The sequence below is a fragment of the Salmo trutta genome, chromosome 17 (genome assembly GCF_901001165.1).
Source record: "Salmo trutta chromosome 17, fSalTru1.1, whole genome shotgun sequence".
In the NCBI taxonomy this organism is placed as follows: domain Eukaryota; kingdom Metazoa; phylum Chordata; class Actinopteri; order Salmoniformes; family Salmonidae; genus Salmo; species Salmo trutta.
The window spans coordinates 15,716,839-15,736,133 of NC_042973.1; the positions used below are offsets into that span (position 1 = coordinate 15,716,839).

Below are 19,295 nucleotides of genomic sequence, written 5' to 3' on the forward strand. Positions count from 1 at the left end.
TCAATCTAAAAAATATTGATTCTTCATCTGCTATAGCCCCACAACATTTCTATGTATTATATTTAAATCGTTTTAAAATAATGTTTAAATTTATATATTGAAAGGTTTCTGGTTTGCTCAGTTAATTTATTCCATTTCTTTATTGCTCTAAATTGAAATGTTCTTTTGCCTATTACTCTTTTCTGTCTGGATAACGTATAGATGGTGGACAATCTATTCCTAGTATTTACGGAATGTCTGTCTCTTACCAACTGAATACCATTGTGAATAGAACTTGGCCATTTTAAATGATGTATATTATGAAATAAAATAAGCATGTTTTTTTCAATTATCTTGTCGATTGATGGCCAACCAAGAACATTGCGCATGACTGCAACAGAAGAACCATATCTCCACCTTAAAACAATCCTTGCTGCTTTGTTCTGTGCAATCTGCAACCTCCTAACTTCACTTGATGATGCATTTCCCCAGACCACAGAACAGTAGTTCACCTGACTCTCAATTAATGCTTGTGTTATTTGCTGAAGAATTTTTCCTGGTAAATATTTAGCTATCCTTCTGATTATGCATGCTGTTTTAATATTTTTTCTACATAGATTAGTTATTTGAGACGACCATGATAAGCAGTTGTCTAGCTGCACTCCCAATAGTTTGATTTCTGCCACTTCTTCAATTAGTACTCCTCCCATACTTAATTGTATCCCATGCTGATTTGGGCATTTCCTAGTGGAACAGATCAACATAACTTTGGTTTTCTTGGTGTTTAAAACAAGTTTGTTTTGGCAAACCCACTCCCTGATATTCTCAAAATCTCCTTGTAAAGCTTGCTGTACCTGTTGAACCGATTGTCTTGCTGCATAAATTGTAGTATCATCTGCAAATATAGTAGGTTGAGTTTCAGCTAAGGCATAGGGAAGGTCGTTGGTATATATTAAATAAAGAAGTGGCCCAAGGCAGCTGCCCTGCGGTATTCCACAGTTTAACACATGAGGGGAAGAAAATGAACCATTGATATAGGTGGACTGTTTCCTGTCAGTTAGATATGACTGTACCCAATTCAATGGTACCTCCTTAAAACCATAATGCATTAATTTTGTCAAATTTATTTCATGATCCACTAAATCAAATGCTGCACTGAAATCTAAAAATAGTACACCCACAAACTTGCCATTTTCCATAGCATTGATCCACTGGTCAGTCATGTCAACCAATGCAATGGTAGTGGAATGGTTTTTGCGATAAGCATGCTGATTGGCTGTAATCAGATCATTCTTTTCCATGTACTCCCATATTTGTCTACTCACAATACCCTCCAATATCTTACTGAGTGTGGGGAGTAGACTAATTGGTCGACTATTGGCAGGAGTAATGGGTTCTTTGCAGTCTTTCGGAATAGGACACAGTTTCGCATGCTTCCATACATTTGCAAACATCCCCTTTTCCAGTGACCAATTAAATATGTATCTCAGTGGAACTGCAATCTGGGGAGCAGAAGAGCGAAGCAAAAAATTGTCAAAAAGATCATAACCTGTAGATTTACCATCAGGTAATGACTTCAATAGGTTTAACACCTCCTCCACTGACACCGTTTGCAGACTAAAAGAGCAGACCTTGTTGCTCATAATATGATCATCAATCCATTGGACAATAGCTTGTTTGGAAGAATGTATGTTTACATTGTTGCTCAGTAAATTAATTTTCTTTGTAAAAAAATCTGCAAAATGATTGGCAATATCAACTGGTTTTGTTATTATTCTCCCGTCAACCTCCACACTAGATGGGCATGATGAAATAGATGTACCAAGTAAGCCCTTAACTGTGTTCCATACATTTTTAGAATCATTTTTACAATCAATAAAAACATTGTTGTAAAATAACTTTTTTTTCTTTCGATTCAATTTAACTGCATAATTACGTAATGTTCTATAATTCTGATCATCAATTTCTAATTTTGACTTAGCTGCTAAGACTTTTGCCATATTTCTTTGAGAAAAAGCCTCACCCAGTTCATCATCAATCCATGGAGATGGATGAGCACCAACTGTACTCTTTCTTACTGGGGCATGATGGTCCATTACCTCAGTGAGCAAATCAATAAAACATTCTGTAGCGTGATTTAAATCATCCTCTAGATAAATCAGCTCCCAGGGTACAGCAGCCAAATCATTTAGAAATAGCTCATGATTAAATGTTTTAAAATTCCTCTTGACCATTATCCTAGGGGGTTTCTTTGGAACCTTGGTGTTCATGGTTATGGTCACAATATTATGGTCTGTCCAGCCCACTGGCATGATTTGGCTTTTAAGCATTGCAATGGTATATTACAGAAAATCAGATCAATGCATGTGTCTGAACGATGACCCAACTTAATTGATGATCTAGTAGTATCATTAACCATTGGTTTCAAACCACAGTTCATGGCATATCTCATCAATTTTGCTTTCTGTGGCCTGGTCAAACCCAGTACATAAGTCATCCAGATAGGACACCTTAGAGCTAGGAGGTCTATACACACATCCTACCAATATGGCTGCCTGGTGAGGCAGATGTACCTGAGCCCATAGTGCCTCTACTTGACATACATTAAGGTCATCCTTTCTCTTAAAACCTTTTAGGGACAGGCGTTCCGCTAGCGGAACGCCTCACCAATATCCAATAGTAGAGCGTGGCGCGAAATACAAATACCTCAAAAATGCTATAACTTCAATTTCTCAAACATATGACTATTTTACACCATTTTAAAGACAAGACTCTCGTTAATCTAACCACATTGTCCGATTTCAAAAAGGCTTTACAGCGAAAGCAAAACATTAGATTATGTCAGGAGAGTACCCTGCCAAAAATAATCACACAGCCATTTTCAAAGCAAGCATATATGTCACAAAAACCAAAACCACAGCTAAATGCAGCACTAACCTTTGATGATCTTCATCAGATGACACTCCTAGGACATTATGTTATACAATACATGCATGTTTTGTTCAATCAAGTTCATATTTATATCAAAAACCAGCTTTTTACATTAGCATGTGATGTTCAGAACTAGCATACCCACCGCAAACTTCCGGTGAATTTACTAAATTACTCATGATAAACGTTCACAAAAAACATAACAATTATTTTATGAATTATAGATACAGAACTCCTTTATGCAATCGCGGTGTCAGATTTTAAAATAGCTTTTCGGCGAAAGCACATTTTGCAATATTCTGAGTAGATAGCTCGGCCATCACAGGCTAGCTAATTTGACACCCACCAAGTTTGGTGCTCACTAAACTCAGAATTACTATAAGAAAAATTGGATTACCTTTGCTGTTCTTCATCAGAATGCACTCCCAGGACTTCTACTTCAACAACAAATGTTGTTTTGGTTCCAAATAATCCATAGTTATATTCAAATAGCTCCGTTTTGTTTGTGCGTTCAGGTCACTATCCGAAGGGTGACGCGCGAGCACATTTCGTGACAAAAAAATGCTAAATATTCCATTACCGTACTTCGAAGCATGTCAAACGCTGTTTAAAATAAATTTTTATGCTATTTTTCTCGTAAAATAGCAATAATATTCCAACCAGGCGACGTTGTATTCATTCAAAGGCTGAAAGAAAAAAAAATGGAACGCGCCTCTCAGTCTCACTGTTCCCAGGCTGACCACTAACAAATTATCCTGCTGTTCTTTGCCCAGAGACAGCAGACACCCCATTACACTTTCTGGCGCCTTCTGAGAGCCAATGGAAGCCTTAGAAAATGTCACGTTATAGCACAGATGCTGTATTTTTGATATAGATGCTACAGAAGGACAACAAATTGTCAGACAAGGCACTTCCTGTATGGAATCTTCTCAGGTTTTGGCCTGCCATTTGAGTTCTGTTATACTCATAGACACCATTCAAACAGTTTTAGAAACTTTAGAGTGTTTTCTATCCAAATCTACTAATTATATGCATATTCTAGTTTCTGGGCAGGAGTAACCAAATTAAATTGGGTACGTTTTTTATCCGGCCGTGAAAATACTGCTGAAATCATAGGCATGAACTGAACATATGGCTGTCCCACACAACTACAGGTACATAAAAATAAAGAATTTACATTTACTTTGAATTAAATGTCATTACATACCAGACATTTTTAGTATATCCTCAGCCATTTCTTTTCGCAGTTGCTCCATGTGTTTTTGAAGGTTCCATTTGGGAGGGGATGTTGGGGAAGTTCTGTACAACTTCCTTGGCCATCTACACCAAAAAATAAAATAGTTTTTGACCTAATTGTCACATAACAGCTAACCATTCATTATTGAAAATATAACTATCAAACCTGCATTACAAAGACCCCACAGCTGAAGGTGTCCTGCTGCATGGTGTGAGTTATTTCCCCTCCTTTCCACTTTATGTCCACCCAGTTGTCTTTTCCATGGCAGGATCTTCTCATTTTGAAGTATTCTCTTTTTTATGTAAAAATAATGGAATTATGATTAGTTATAGGCAAATGAATACACAAGCCAAATGTGTATGCTGTTTTCCTTATCACTATAATCTAGTAGTAATTTATTAGTAGAGGTAATTTCCTTTATGCCCCATTCTACACACAGCCTAAATTATAGCCACTGAACCATTTACAGGACAATAATAAAAGTAGCATATAGGATCCAACCCTATCACAGAGTGAATAAATGTAGAGAATTTGTAGACTTTAAGAAAAAAATATTAAGGGACAGTTACATCAGTACGTGCTTAAAGAAAGTCATATCACAAAGATCACAGATGACAGTGCCCACCAAATCTATGACAATAGAGAATGAATTGTAAGCTCCAAAGTGTTTTTGTCAAAATAATATCTGAAAATGTCAGTTGTTCAACATAATACTTCTATTTGCAATAGCAATTTATGATATATCCAGTTGAGGAAAATTCCATGTACCAACACTACATGTAGGACGGGCTTTAAGACATTCCCACATACTGATTTAAAAAAATATATATTTCACCTTTATTCAACCAGGTAAGCCAGTTGAGAACAAGTTCTAATTTACAACTGCGACCTGGCCAAGATAAAGCAAAGCAGTGCGACACAAACAACAACACAGAGTTACACATGGAATAAACAAACGTACAGTCAATAACACAATACAAAAGTCTATATACAGTGTGTGCAAATGAAGTAAGATTAGGGAGGTATGGAAATAAATAGGCCGTAGTGGCGAAATAATTACAATTTCGCAAATAAACACTGGAGTAAGATGTGCAGAAGATGAATGTGCAAGTAGAGATACTGTGGTGCAAAGGAGAAAAACAAATCAAAAAGATAAATAAAATAACAATATGGGGATGAGGTAGTTGGATGGGCCATTTACAGATGGGCTACGTACAGGTGCAATGATCTGTAAGCTGCTCTGATACCTGGCGCTTAAAGATAGTGAGGGAGATATGAGTCTCCAGCTTCAGTCATTGGCAGCAGAGAACTGGAAGGAAAGGCGGCCAAAGGAGGAATTGGCTTTGGGGGTGACCAGTGAAATATACCTGCTGGAGCGCGTGCTACGGGTGGTTGCTGCTATGGTGGCCAGTGAGCTGAGATAAGGCAACGACTTATAGATGACCTGGAGCCAGTGGATTTAATGACGAATATGAAGGGAGGGCCAGCCAACGAGAGCATACAGGTCGTAGTGTTGGGTAGTATATGGGGCTTTGGTGACGAAACGGATGTGATAGACTGCATCCAATTTGCTGAGTAGAGTGTTGGAGGCTATTTTGTAAATGACATCGCCGAAGTCAAGGATCGGCAGGATAGTCAGTTTTACGAGGGTATGTTTGGCAGCATGAGTGAAGGATGCTTTGTTGCGAAATAGGAAGCCGATTCTAGATTTAATTTTGGATTGGAGATGCTTAATGTGAGTCTGGAAGGAGAGTTTACACTCTAACCAGACACCTAGGTATTTGTAGTTGTCCACATATTCTAAGTCAGAACCGTCCAGAGTAGTGATGCTAGGCAGGTGGGCAGATGCGGGCCGCGATCGGTTGAAGAGCATGCATTTAGTTTTACTTGCATTTAAGAGCAGTTGGAGGCCACGGAAGGAGAGTTGTATGGCATTAAGCTCGTCTGGAGGTTAGTTAACACAGTGTCCAAAGAAGGGCCAGAAGTATACAGAATGGTGTCGTCTGCGTAGAGATGGATCAGAGAATCACCAGCCGCAAGAGTGACATCATTGATGTATACAGAGAAAAGAGTCGGCCCGAGAATTGAACACTGTGGCACCCCCATAGAGACTGGCAGAGGTCCGGACAACAGGCCCTCCCATTTGACACACTGAACTCTATCTGAGAAGTAGTTGGTGAACCAGGCAAGGCAGTCATTTGAGAAACCAAGGCTGTTGAGTCTGCCGATAAGAATGCGGTGATTGACAGAGTTGAAAGCCTTGGCCAGGTCGATGGACATGGCTGCACAGTATTGTCTTTTGTCGATGGCGATTATGATATCGTTTAGGACCTTGAGCGTGGCTGAGGTGCACCCATGACCAGCTCGGAAACCAGATTGCATAGCGGAGAAGGTACGGTGGGATTCGAAATGGTCGGTGATCTGTTTGTTAACTTGGCTTTCGAAGACCTTAGAAAGACAGGGTAGGATAGATATAGGTCTGTAACAGTTTGGGTCTAGAGTGTCTCCCCCTTTGAAGAGGGGGATGACCACAGCAGCTTTCCAATCTTTGGGGATCTCAGACGATACGAAAGAGAGGTTGAACAGGCTAGTAATAGGGGTTGCAACAATTGCGGTGGATAATTTTAGAAAGAGAGGGTCCAGATTATCTAGCCCAGCTGATTTGTAGGGGCCCAGATTTTGCAGCTCTTTCAGAACATCATCTATCTGGATTTGGGTGAAGGAGAAATAGGGAGGCTTGGACAAGTTGCTGTGAGGGGTGCAGAGCTGTTGAGCGGGGTAGGGGTAGCCAGGTGGAAAGCAAGGCCAGCCGTAGAAAAATGCTTATTTAAATTCTCGATAATCGTAGATTTATCAGTGGTGACAGTGTTTCCTAGCCTCAGTGCAGTGGGCAGCTGGGAGGAGGTGCTCTTATTCTCCATGGACTTTACAGTGTCCCAGAACGTTTTGGAGTTTGTGCTACAGGATGCAAATTTCTGTTTGAAAAAGCTAGCCTTTGTTTTCCTAACTGCCTGTGTATATTGGTTCCTTACTTCCCTGAAAAGTTGCATATCGCGGGGGCTATTTGATGCTAATGCAGTACGCCACAGGATGTTTATGTGCTGGTCAAGGGCAGTCAGGTCTGGAGTGAACCAAGGGCTATATCTTTTCCTGGTTCTACCTTTTTTGAATGGGGCATGCTTATTTAAGATGGTGAAGAAAGCACTTTTAAAGAATAACCAGGCATCCTCTACTGACGGAATGAGGTCAATATCCTTCCAGGATACCCGGGCCAGGTTGATTAGAAAGGCCTGCTCGCTGAAGTGTTTTATGGAGCGTTTGACTGTGATGAGGGGTGGTCGTTTGACTGCGGACCCATTACGGACGGAGAATACATACAGGTCAAAGGTGCCAATTAAAAGTCAAGGGGTGTGTCTGTGCCTTTTGGATTACTCTCTCTTTACAGAGAACCCCTGTGGTTCAAGTCTGCTCTGCGCATGTCTGAAAGTGACAGAGCCAGCAGCCAAGAGTTTTTCACAGTATGTCATAAAAAATTATTACACTTATGAATGTATGTAAAATGCTAATATGTATTAGATCCAGTACAATGGAATAACTAAGACCTGAATTTGAATGCAGCGTGTTCCGATTCCTCCTTCTCTTTCTGTCCAGCAGGGTCAACCAAAAACACTTGGCCTGATGGTTCATGCAGATACTGAGGAAGCAATATAGAAATGTATTGATCCCTTAAATTATTTTACTATTAAATGACCCATATCACAACCCTCATACCTCTTCACAAAAATGTACCTAAATCAATTTTGGACAAAGGATTTTACTCACAAAAGACGTAGGAATTTATTTTCCCAGTTAGAAATAGTAGGCCATGCATCAAATAGCTATTTTCATCAGAAAAATGAACCATTAAATGCAATATTGCATTTTGTAAGTTGTCTGCAGCTGGCTTGTTGTGAATGCACTCAAATATCAAGTCATTATCAGGTTATGGAAACTGCATTCTAATACTCAACGTAGAAGGATTTCTCTTAATGTACAGTATATGAAAGTGATGCTATGAAAATGATTCTTTCACATTATCAAGCTCACTGTGACTGACAAATCACTGCCTATTACTGTGATTAAAAGGAGCATATGAAACATTGTTTTTCATGAGGCCTACCTGTGCGCCTTCCTTTAAGCACCTCTGTTTGAACACCTCTCCTGTCCTTGATCCATACCACATACAGCCATTTGCGGATGTTTTCAGTGTCCATGTGAAAGATAGTTATTGCGAGCATAGAACATTTGTTGACTTAAAAAAATGGTTTTTAACACCCATGTAAAATGAAGGCCTGCAAATCTTACAGATTTAAGTCTAAAAGCATGAGATGAAAGTAGACAAACATCAGAGTGTGCGATATGAAGGTATAGTCAGTGGACATTCTGAACCTTGTTTGAGGTCAGTAGGTCACATGACCAAGGAGCTATTGAAATTCTACATTTTGAAAAATTATTTTAAAATCTTGTGAGATGAAAATGGACAAACGAAAGGGTCTGCAATATAGAAGGGTAGTCAGTAGACATTCTGAACTTTGTTTGAAGTCAGTAGGTCACATGACCAAGGAGCTATTGACATTTGAATGTAAAAAAGGTTTGTACTTTGTTTATGCTCCCTAAATAATTAAACTTGGAAATCAAAATGCTGCTCACATTTGCACATATTTATTAGCTTTGGAAAGCCAATTAATGTCCAAATCGTGAAAATAAGACATGTGCAATGTTGTGAGCAATTTTTACAACATCATGACTTTTATTTGGAGTCTGTGGCTCAAGTGGTTTGAAAGCGCGAATATCCAATTTGAAACTCTTTTTACCTCGGTTGATTTGGGTTCGCTAAAAATGAGAAGACTTGATAGATACGTGATAGAACGGTCCGTCCTATCTGTGATCCTTGGGACGTCCCTACTTCTTTGAAGTTGACATTTAAAACGGTTAGGTTCAGGGTTGGGACGTCCCTACTTCTTTGAAGTTGACATTTAAAACGGTTAGGTTCAGGGTTGGGACGTCCCAAGGATTCATTCAATTAAATATAGCAGTTAATTATAGGGGCCTACCGGTATATTTTTTGTTGTTGACAGGGAGGGAAAAATGTCTAAAGTAAGAGTTAAACGTATTGATTGGTCTGAACTTAAATACCGAAGATGTGGGAAATAATTTCACATTTGCAAGTGGTTCCATGGGGTATGACGTAGCTCAGAGCAGATCCAGGATCACTTTGCGAAAGATGGCGGCGTTGGTTGGTTGGTGGGTGGGTGGGTGAGTGATGTTATGGCTAATATGCAACGATCCCAAGTTACTGCGACATATCATTCTGCTAAATATCCGACTTATTTATCCCACTAACGTTACAATATTTCCTATGCCAGCTGATTAATGTATTATCTCGGATTTGTTGTCATTTTATGCTTCCACCATCAGTTATAATGCTTCAATGCCATTCAACTCTCCTTCCGTGGTCTCCAACTGCTCCTAAACACATGTAAAACTAAAATGCATGCTCTTCAACCGATCGCTGCCTGCACCTGCCCGCCCATCCAGCATAACTTCTCTGGACGGTTCTAACTTAGAATTTGTGGACAACTACAAATACCTAGGTGTCTGGTTAGACTGTAAACTCTCCTTCCAGACTCACATCAATCATCTCCAATCCAAAGTGAAATCTAGAATTGGCTTCCTATTTCGCAACAAAGCATCCTTCACTCATGCTGCCAAACATACCCTCGTAAAACTGACCAATATCCTCCAATACCCTAATCAACAAGCTGGATGCAGTCTATCACAGTGCCATCCGTTTTGTCACCAAAGCCCCATATACAACCCACCACTGCGACCTGTATGCTCTCGTTGGCTGGCCTTCACTTCATAATCGTCGCCAAACACATTGGCTCCAGGTCATCTACAAGACCCTGCTAGGTAAAGTCCCCCCTTATCTCCGCTCACTGGTCACCATAGCAGCACCCACCTGTAGCACGCGCTCCAGCAGGTATATCTCTCTGGTCACCCCTAAAGCCAACTCCTCCTTTGGTCGTCTCTCCTTCCAGTTCTCAGCTGCCAATGACTGGAACGAACTACAAAAATCTCTAAAACTGGAAACACTTATCTCCCTCACTAGCTTTAAGCACCAGCTGTCAGAGCAGCTCACAGATCTCTGCACCTGTACATAGCCCATCTTTAATTTAGCCCAAACTACTACCTCTTCCCCTACTGTATTTATTTATTTTGCTCCTTTGCACCATATTATTTATATTTTAACTTTCTTCAAACTACAAATCTACCATTACAGTGTTTTTCTTGCCATACTTTATTTACTTTGCCACCATGGCATTTTTTGCCTTTACCTCCCTTATCTCACATCATTTGCGCACATTGTATATAGTCTTATTTTTTTCTACTGCATCATTGATTGTATGTTGTTTTACTCCATGTGTAACTCTGTGTTTTTGTATGTTGTCGAACTGCTTTGCTTTATCTTGGCCAGGTCGCAATTGTAAATGAGAACTTGTTCTCAACTTGCCTACCTGGTTAAATAAAGGTGAAATAAAAAATAAAATAAATAAATAAATAATCACTGACCTTGCTATCTAGCTATAACTAGCTAGTTGCTATATCTGGCATAAATCTGAACAGAAACGGCTCTGGCTAGGTTAACTAGCTAACGTTAGCTAGCTAGGGAATAAATGTTTGTTTGTAAATAGCTAACTAGCACGCGTGGAACGTTAAGTTCCTCAGTCAGACGTGCAGTGTGATCAACCTCTTCGCTAATGGTCATCTAATGGCAAATGCATGTTAATATTTATATAAGCACTGCCGTACAAGTCAGTTTGGCTAAGTTACAACTAGCCATATCACAAACGTCTGTTTGTTATGCCACTCAAGAAATGCGCATTGACTGCCAGTCAGTGGGTTTCCACTAGTTACTGCAGCCACAAATGTCAATATTGTCTCTCGTAATGATTCATTCAAACAAAAAAAAACGCTTTTTGGTCGTGATTTTGGGTTAGGCTGTGGTAACAAGTGACAACCTGTGCAGTAACGTTATCCCCCAAGTAAATTGTGTTAGCTAGAGAGTTTGGTGTGGCATAATGATTTAATTGCATTTGTTGAAATCTAGCTATGCTTTTTTTGTATTTTCTTAGCAGTCCCTCGCCTCGCCGCGTTTGGTAACTTTTCATCAAGGTAATGATGCTTTTTAAAGTTTAATCTGATATTATTTAGGAACGGTTATCTGCTGTCTCTGGCAGTCTGGTTTTAATTTATCACCTTATCAAGTGCGTAATTTGTCCAAGACAGGTCTGGCATTTACTATAGTTAGCAACATAAAGGTTCTTTCTGTTTTGGAATCACCAGTAGTCTATATTAAAATTGTTTGCCCCATTTGTTATAGTTTAGAGTATTGTGTTATTTCTGTGCAGTGCCCTTGTGCTTGTGTTGATGGCCAGTAAGTCAGTCAGTCAATCAACTTTATTTTATAAACCTCTTTTACATCAGCAGTTATCACAAAGTTGTCGGTGCCAATCCAATCTTGGTCTTTTTACCACACAGACCCATTTCAGTATTTGCGATACGACAGAGGTCGCTACACCACATTGCTAAAAGCGACAATGCTACAAGGTAATGGAAATCCAGTGAACATCTGAATTTGTCAAGAACTATAAAGAAGATTTGCTCGAGTACTTAATATTCCTTTTTCCTCCAGTGTGGTTCCAGTCAGAGAGAAAAGCACAGCGGTGGCTGCTGCCAAGCCCGCTGCAGTAGCAAGCAGCAAGGGAGAATATGTCATCACTAAACTGGATGATCTGGTGAACTGGGCACGCAGAGTAAGTCAGGGCTCAGATTCAATGCCACACAATATCTGTTTTGCAGTGGCATACGGTACATTTTGTATGTTTTGAGTGTCAATTTGGCTTTTTATAAAACTCCAAAAGAGCACTCCCCATCCTTTTTATTTTTGTAAATGTTTTATCCACAATTTCGTGGTATCCAATTGGTAGTTAGTCTTGTCTCATCGCTGCAACTCCCGTACGGACTCGGGAGAGGTGAAGGTCGAGAGCCGTGCATCCTCCGAAACCCAGCCATGACGCACTGCTTCTTGACACAATGCCCACTTATCCCGGAAGCCAGCCGCAGCAATGTGTCGGAGGAAACACCGTACACCTGGCGACCGTGTCACTGTGCCCGGCCCGCCACAAGAATCGCTAGTGCACGATGGGACAAGGACATCCCTGCTGGCCAAACCCTTCCCTAACCCGGACGACGTTGGGCCAATTGTGCACCGCCCCATGGGTCTCCTGGTTGCGGTCGGCTGCGACAGAGCCTGGACTCGAACCCAGAATATCTAGTGGCACAGCAATGTAGTGCCTTAGACCACTGTGCCACTCGTGAGCCCATCCTTCTTTACTTCTCTTTGTAATCTACTAAACAAACAGTATGTGGCCAGCTGACTGTCAGTCAAGGAACTGTCAAAATGATTAAACTAACGACAGAGGGAAGTGTAGTCTGGTCTCACTTTTTCCATATTGAGTCTCCTTTGCTGGGGGAAAATTAAAGTTGTCTGTGACTCCCGTAATTCCATTTTAATTTGAAGTAAAATTCCAGCCAATGCCTTCACAAATAATAAAACATTTTTTTTTGGAGGGGGGGGGGTGTCATTCCTCTAAACCAGGTATTCCCACACTGGGGCAATAAAAATAAAAAAAAAACAGTAATTCTTAACATTTTCAAACGGTACATTTTATATTTTCCAACGGGGCTATATTTGGGTGAGTTTTTTTCTTTTTTCTTGCCTGAGTAGATTTGTTTCACTGCCAAAAATAAAATTTAAACCATCTACTGTTCTGCGAAATAACAACACAATGTCAAATACAGGTAGCCTAGTCAAATAATGAACATCCAATCACATTAACCGTTACTCTCTTGCGGGAAACCTTCACTCGCGCTGACATTTATAAACCAAACATGACCATTTGAAAAATAAGCCGCGGGAGTTTTTTGAGCGAGAAGAATAAAGACGCACTCTGTATTTTCTACATTATGCAATGATATGGGCAGTGACCATGTAACGCTTTTACAACATACAGAAGTGTACTGGTTATCAGGGGGCTTGCATGATGATGAGTTTCTCACACGACTGGCCTATCTGGGTGATGTTTAGTCTCGCCTGAAAAATCTGAATCTAGGATTACAGGGACTCCGCAACTATATTCATTCTGCCGGACAAAATTGAGGCTATGATTAAGAAGTTGGAGCTCTTTTCTGTCTGCATTAACAAGGACAACACACAGGTCTTTCAAATCATTGTACGATTTTTTTTTTGTGTGTGTAAATAAATTCAAGCTTACGGACAATGTCAAACGTGATATAGTGAAGCACCTGACTGAGTGAGCTGGGTGCGCAATTACACAGGTGTTTTCCCGAAACGGACGACACAAACGACTGGATTCGTTATCCCTTTTATGCCCTGCCTCCAATCCACTTACTGATATCTGAAAAGGAGAGCCTCATTGAAATTGCAACATGCGATTCTGTGAAAATGTAATTTAATCAGAAGCCACTGCCAGATTTCTGGATTGGGCTGCGCTCAGTTTCTTGACTTGGAAAATCGAGCTAAGACACTGATGCCCTTTGCAACCACGTACCTATGTGAGAGTGGATTCTCGGCCCTCACTAGCATGACAACTAAATACAGGCACAGACTGTGGAGAATGATTTAAGACTGAGACTCTCTCCAATACAACCCAACATTGCAGAGTTATGTGCATCCTTTCAAGCACACCCTTCTTATTAACCTGTGGTGAGTTATTCCCCATTTTTGATGAACTAAAGGTTTTATAAGTAAGATAGCTAAATAAAGAGCAAAATTATTGATTTATTATTTGTTCCCTGATCCTATAAGAGCTCTTTGTCACTTCCCACGAGCCGGGTTGTGACGACAACTCGCACTCATTCTTATGTTTAAATGTATCATATTGTGTGTGTGTGTGTGTGGCAGGCTTACAATGATGGCAAAAAACAACATTTGAGTGTGCTGACCCTGATGCTAAAGATACTGCAGCTGGAGGTTGAATTTTTAAAGGGGTACGGGACTATAAAAAGTTTTGAGAACCATTGCTCTAAACATTATTCCTTGACCTTTTCACCTTTCTCAAGATGAGCTGAGGATTGTTAGGGAAAAACATTGACTGACTGAATGATCTTTGTTCAGTTTGTTTTGTAGACCAATCTAATCTGTTTTTGTGGATTTCTACATTAGAGCTCCCTGTGGCCCATGACCTTTGGCCTGGCATGCTGTGCGATTGAGATGATGCACATGGCGGCTCCTCGATACGACATGGACCGGTTCGGAGTGGTGTTCAGAGCCAGCCCCAGACAGGCCGACGTCATGATTGTGGCAGGCACCTTGACCAACAAGATGGCCCCCGCTCTGCGCAAGGTATGTGACTGAAGAACATGTTTCTTTGGAGAAAGGAGTTCTGCATTTGCTTGAAATCAGGTTAGTTTTTATTGACCATGAATTCAACATGCTTATTTTCCCATAGGTTTATGACCAGATGCCTGAGCCAAGATATGTAATTTCCATGGGCAGGTAAAGTTTTGTTCTAATATTAGATTCAAGCAGAAACATGTTAGTGGTTGTCTAGTTTGAAATGGATCACATGATGTCCTTGTAACGTTTTCATTTAAGAATGCCTGATTATTTTATTTAATTTTTTTTTTATGAAAGATTACTGCCAACCGATTGGGATTTAATTCCCCAAACTGTTTTAGCATTACACACAGTGCTTTTACAGTGTCGGTTGACATTTTTCATATTCAACAGTTAGTTTAGCCACAGTGTACCTTATTACTCTGTCCTTATTAAGCTGTGCCAATGGGGGTGGCTACTACCACTACTCTTACGCCGTGGTTCGAGGGTGTGACCGCATTGTACCAGTGGACATATACGTTCCAGGTATGTATCATTCTGTTATTTGTATTTTATTTTTTTACTCTTCTAAAACAAATAATTTGTTCTGGCCCTGATATACAGTGCCTTCAGAAAGTATTCACACCGCTTGACTTAATTCCACTTTTTGTTGTTACATCCTGAATTTAAAATGGATTTCATTTAGTCACTAATCTACACATAATACTCTAATGTCAGTGGAATTAGAAATGTTTACAAATTAATTAAAAATGAGAAGCTGAAATGTCTTAGGTCAGTAAGTATTCAACCGTTTTGTTATGGCAAGCCTAAATAATTGGAGTAAAAATGTGCTTAACAAGTCACATAGTAAGATGCATGGACTCACGTTGTGCAATAAGTGTTTAACAGGATTTTAAATTGGGTAGTCAATCTCTGTACCCCACACATACAATGATCTGTAAGGTCCCTCAGTCTAGCAGTGAATTTCAAACACAGATTCAACCACAAAGACCAGGGAGGTTTTCCAATGGTTTGGATAAAAGGGCCCCCAATTGGTAGATGGGTAAAAAAAAAGGGGGGGGGCAGACATAGAATATCTCTTTGATCATGGTGCAGTTATTAATTGCAATTTGGATGGTGTCGCTACAAAGATACTGGCGCCCTTCCTAACTCAGTTGCCGGAGAGGAAGGAAACCTCTCAGGGATTTCATCCTGAGGCCAATGGTGATTTTAAAACAGCTAGTTTAATGGCTGTGATGGGAGATAACTGAGGATGGATCAACATTGTAGTTACTCCACAATACTAACATAAATGGCAGGGTGGAAGGAAGCCTATACAAATATTCCAAAACATGTATTGTGTTTGCAATAAGGCACTAAAGTAATATTGCAAAATGTGACAAATAAATTAACTGTTTGTCCTGAATACAAAAGTGTTTTCGTTGGGCAAATCTAGCACAACACATCACTGAGTACCACTCTTCATATTTTCAAGCATGGTGGTGGCTGCATCATGTTATGGGTATGCTTGTCATCTGCAAGGACTAGGGAGTTTTAGGAGAAAAATGAACAGAATAGAGCTAAGCACAGGCAAAATCCTAAACTTGGTTCAGTCTGCTTTCCAACAGACACTGGGAGATAAATGCAGGCAAACCTAAATCTGTTTTACCTCATTTCTACCAGCATGTCACGTGCGACCAGAGGAAAAATGACTCTAGACCAACTTTACTCCACACAGACACATACAAAGCTCTCCCTCGCCCTCCATTTGGCAAATCTGACCATTATTCTATCCTCCTGATTCCTGCTTACAAGCAAAAACTAAAGCAGGAAGTACCAGCTAAAGGCTAGAGCCTCCTATTTCAAGGAACTGGACACTAATCCAGACGCTTATAAGAAATCCCGCTATGCCCTCATATCGAACCATCAAACAGGCAAAGCATCAATACAGGACTGAGATTGAATCCTACTACCCCGGCTCTGACGCTCGTCGGATGTGGCAGGGCTTGCACTACTATTATGGACTACAAAGGGAAGCACAGCCGCGAGCTGCCCAGTGACGCAAGCTTACCAGACGGGCTAAATGCCTCTTATGCTCGCTTCGAGGCAAGCAACACTGAAGCAGGCATGAGAGAACCAGCTGTTCCGGACGACTGTGATCATGCTGTTCGTAGCCAATGTGAGCAAGACCTTTTAAACAGGTCAACATTCACAAGGCCGCGGGGCCAGATGGATTACCAGGATGTGTACTCGGAGCATGAGCGGTCCAACTGGCAAGTGTCTTCACTAACATTTTCAACCTCTCCCTGACTGAGTCTAATACATAGGTTTCAAGCAGACCACCATAGTCCCTGTGCCCAAGGAAGCGAAGGTAACCTGCCTAAATGACTACTGCCCCGTAGCACTCACGTCGGTAGCCATGAAGTGCTTTGAAAGGCTGGTCATGGCTCCCATCAACACCGTTATCCCAGAAACCCTAGACCCACTTCAATTTGCATCCCGCATCAACAGATCCACCGATGATGTAATCGCACTCCACACTGCCCTTTCCCACCGGTACAAAAGGCACACCTATGTGAGAATGCTATTCATTGACTACAGCTCAGCGTTCAACACCATAGTGCCCACAAAGCTCATCACTAAGCTAAGGACCCTGGGACTAAACACCTCCCTCTGCAACTGGATCCAGGACTTCCTGACAGTCTGCCCCCAGGTGGTAAGGCTAGGCAATAACACATCTGCCACACTGATCCTCAACACCGGGACTCCTCAGGGGTGTGTGCTTAGTCCCATCCTGTACTCCCTGTTCACCCCTGACTGCTGTGTGACCAAGCATGACTCCAACACCACCATTTTTAAGTTTGCTGATGACACAACGGTGTAGGCCTAATCACCGACAATGATGAGGCGGCCTATAGGGAGGAGGTTCGATACCTGGCAGTTTGGTCCCAGGGCAACAACCTCTCCCTCAACGTGAGCAAGACAAAGGAGCTGATCGTGGACTACAGGAAAAGATGGTCCGAACACTCCCCAATTCACATCTATATGGCTGTAGTGGAGCCGGTCGAGAGTTTCATGTTCCTTGGTGTCCCCATCACCAACAAACTATCATGGTCCAAACACACCAAGACAGTCGTGAAGAGGGCATGACAAAGCCTATTCCCCCTCAGGAGACTGAAAAGATTTGGCTTGGGTCCCCAGATTCTCAAAGTTATACAGCTGCACCATTGGGAGCATCCTGACCGGTTGCTTCACCGCCTGGTATGGCAACTGCTCTACAGAAGGTAGTGCGTACGGCCCAGTACATAACTGGGGCTAAGCTTCTTGCCATCCTCTGACACTGCCCAGTATATAGGTCCTGGGAGGCCCAAAAAATTGTCAGACTCCAGTCACCCAAGTCATAGACGCACGGCAAGTGGTACCGGAGCGCCAAGTCGAGATCCAAAAGGCTTCTTAATAGCTTCTACCCCCCACTCCTGCTACTCGCTGTTTATTATCTATGCATAGGCACGTTACCCCTACCTACATGTACAAATGACCTCGACGAACCTGTACCCCCGCACATTGACTCGGTACTGGTACCACCTGTATATGGCCTTGTTATTTTTTTTATTTTTTTTTACTTTAGTTTGTTTAAACTTTCTTGAACTGCATTGTTGGTTAAGGGCTTGTAAGCATTTCATGGCATGGTAACCTGTTGTAAATAACATTTAATTTGATTTAAAATTCAACTTTCAGCAGGGTAATTACCTAAAACACATGGCCAAATATACACTGGAGTTTCTTACCAAGATGACATTGAATGTTCCTGAGTGGCCTAGTTACATTTTTTTTAACTTAAATCTGCTTGAAAATCTATGTCAGGACATGAAGATGGCTGTCTAGCAATGATCAGCAACCAGCTTGAAGAGTTTAAAAAAGAATAATGGGAAAATATTGTACAATCCAGGTGTGCAAAGTTCTTCGACTTACCCAGAAAGACTCAAAGCTGTAATTGCTGCCGCAAGTGATTCTAACATGTATTGACTCGGGGTTGAATACTTATCTAATCAAGATAGTGTTTTTTATTTTCCATTTAAAAAAAAAAAAAGTTTTTGAATTTTACTTCCACTTTGACATTGGTGTAGTTCGTTGACAAAATGTACAATTCAACCCATTTTAATCCAATTTCGTAACAACAAAATGTGGAAAAAGTCCAGGGGTGTGAATAGTTTCTGAAGGCACTGTATGATCAGCAATGTGGAAAAGTAACAAATCACAATAATAGCTCTGTGAAGATCATCTTATTTACCTTTTTTTATTATTTTTATAGAAAACATTTAACTCTAAGTGACTTACTTGTCCTCTCATAGGCTGCCCACCCACAGCAGAGGCCCTTCTCTACGGGACGCTACAGTTGCAAAAGAAAATAAAGAGAGAAGAAAATGAGGATTTGGTATCGCAAATGAAATTATGTACGTCTGGCAGGAATCATTCTGGGTTGAGCTCTGGCTCCTCTCTGTAGAAACAATAAAGGAATTTCTTGTCATTTGTATCACTGTTCCTGGCCTTGCACAGATTATGATACTGGCAGGGATTTAACTAAATTGATCAATAATCATTTTAACTGAGCATTTTAAACATTTATGGTCATTACTATGTAGATGGAAGTCACCTCAGGTTTCTTTAGTAGTCCATTCGTTTTTGTAATGTATGTTGGTGTACTTC

The 19,295-nt window shown here is 40.8% G+C and overlaps 1 protein-coding gene across 1 annotated transcript; it reads left to right on the plus strand.

Annotated features, from left to right (window-relative positions):
- Positions 1-9,410: 9,410 nt before the first annotated feature.
- LOC115151265 (NADH-quinone oxidoreductase subunit B) lies at positions 9,411-19,116 on the plus strand. Its single transcript, XM_075074237.1, is given in 9 exon segments — positions 9,411-9,422; positions 11,298-11,362; positions 11,729-11,797; positions 11,883-12,003; positions 14,436-14,615; positions 14,722-14,768; positions 15,046-15,134; positions 18,941-18,998; positions 19,000-19,116. Coding segments are annotated over 9 exon segments (678 nt in total). The 3' UTR covers positions 19,037-19,116.
- Positions 19,117-19,295: the final 179 nt, after the last annotated feature.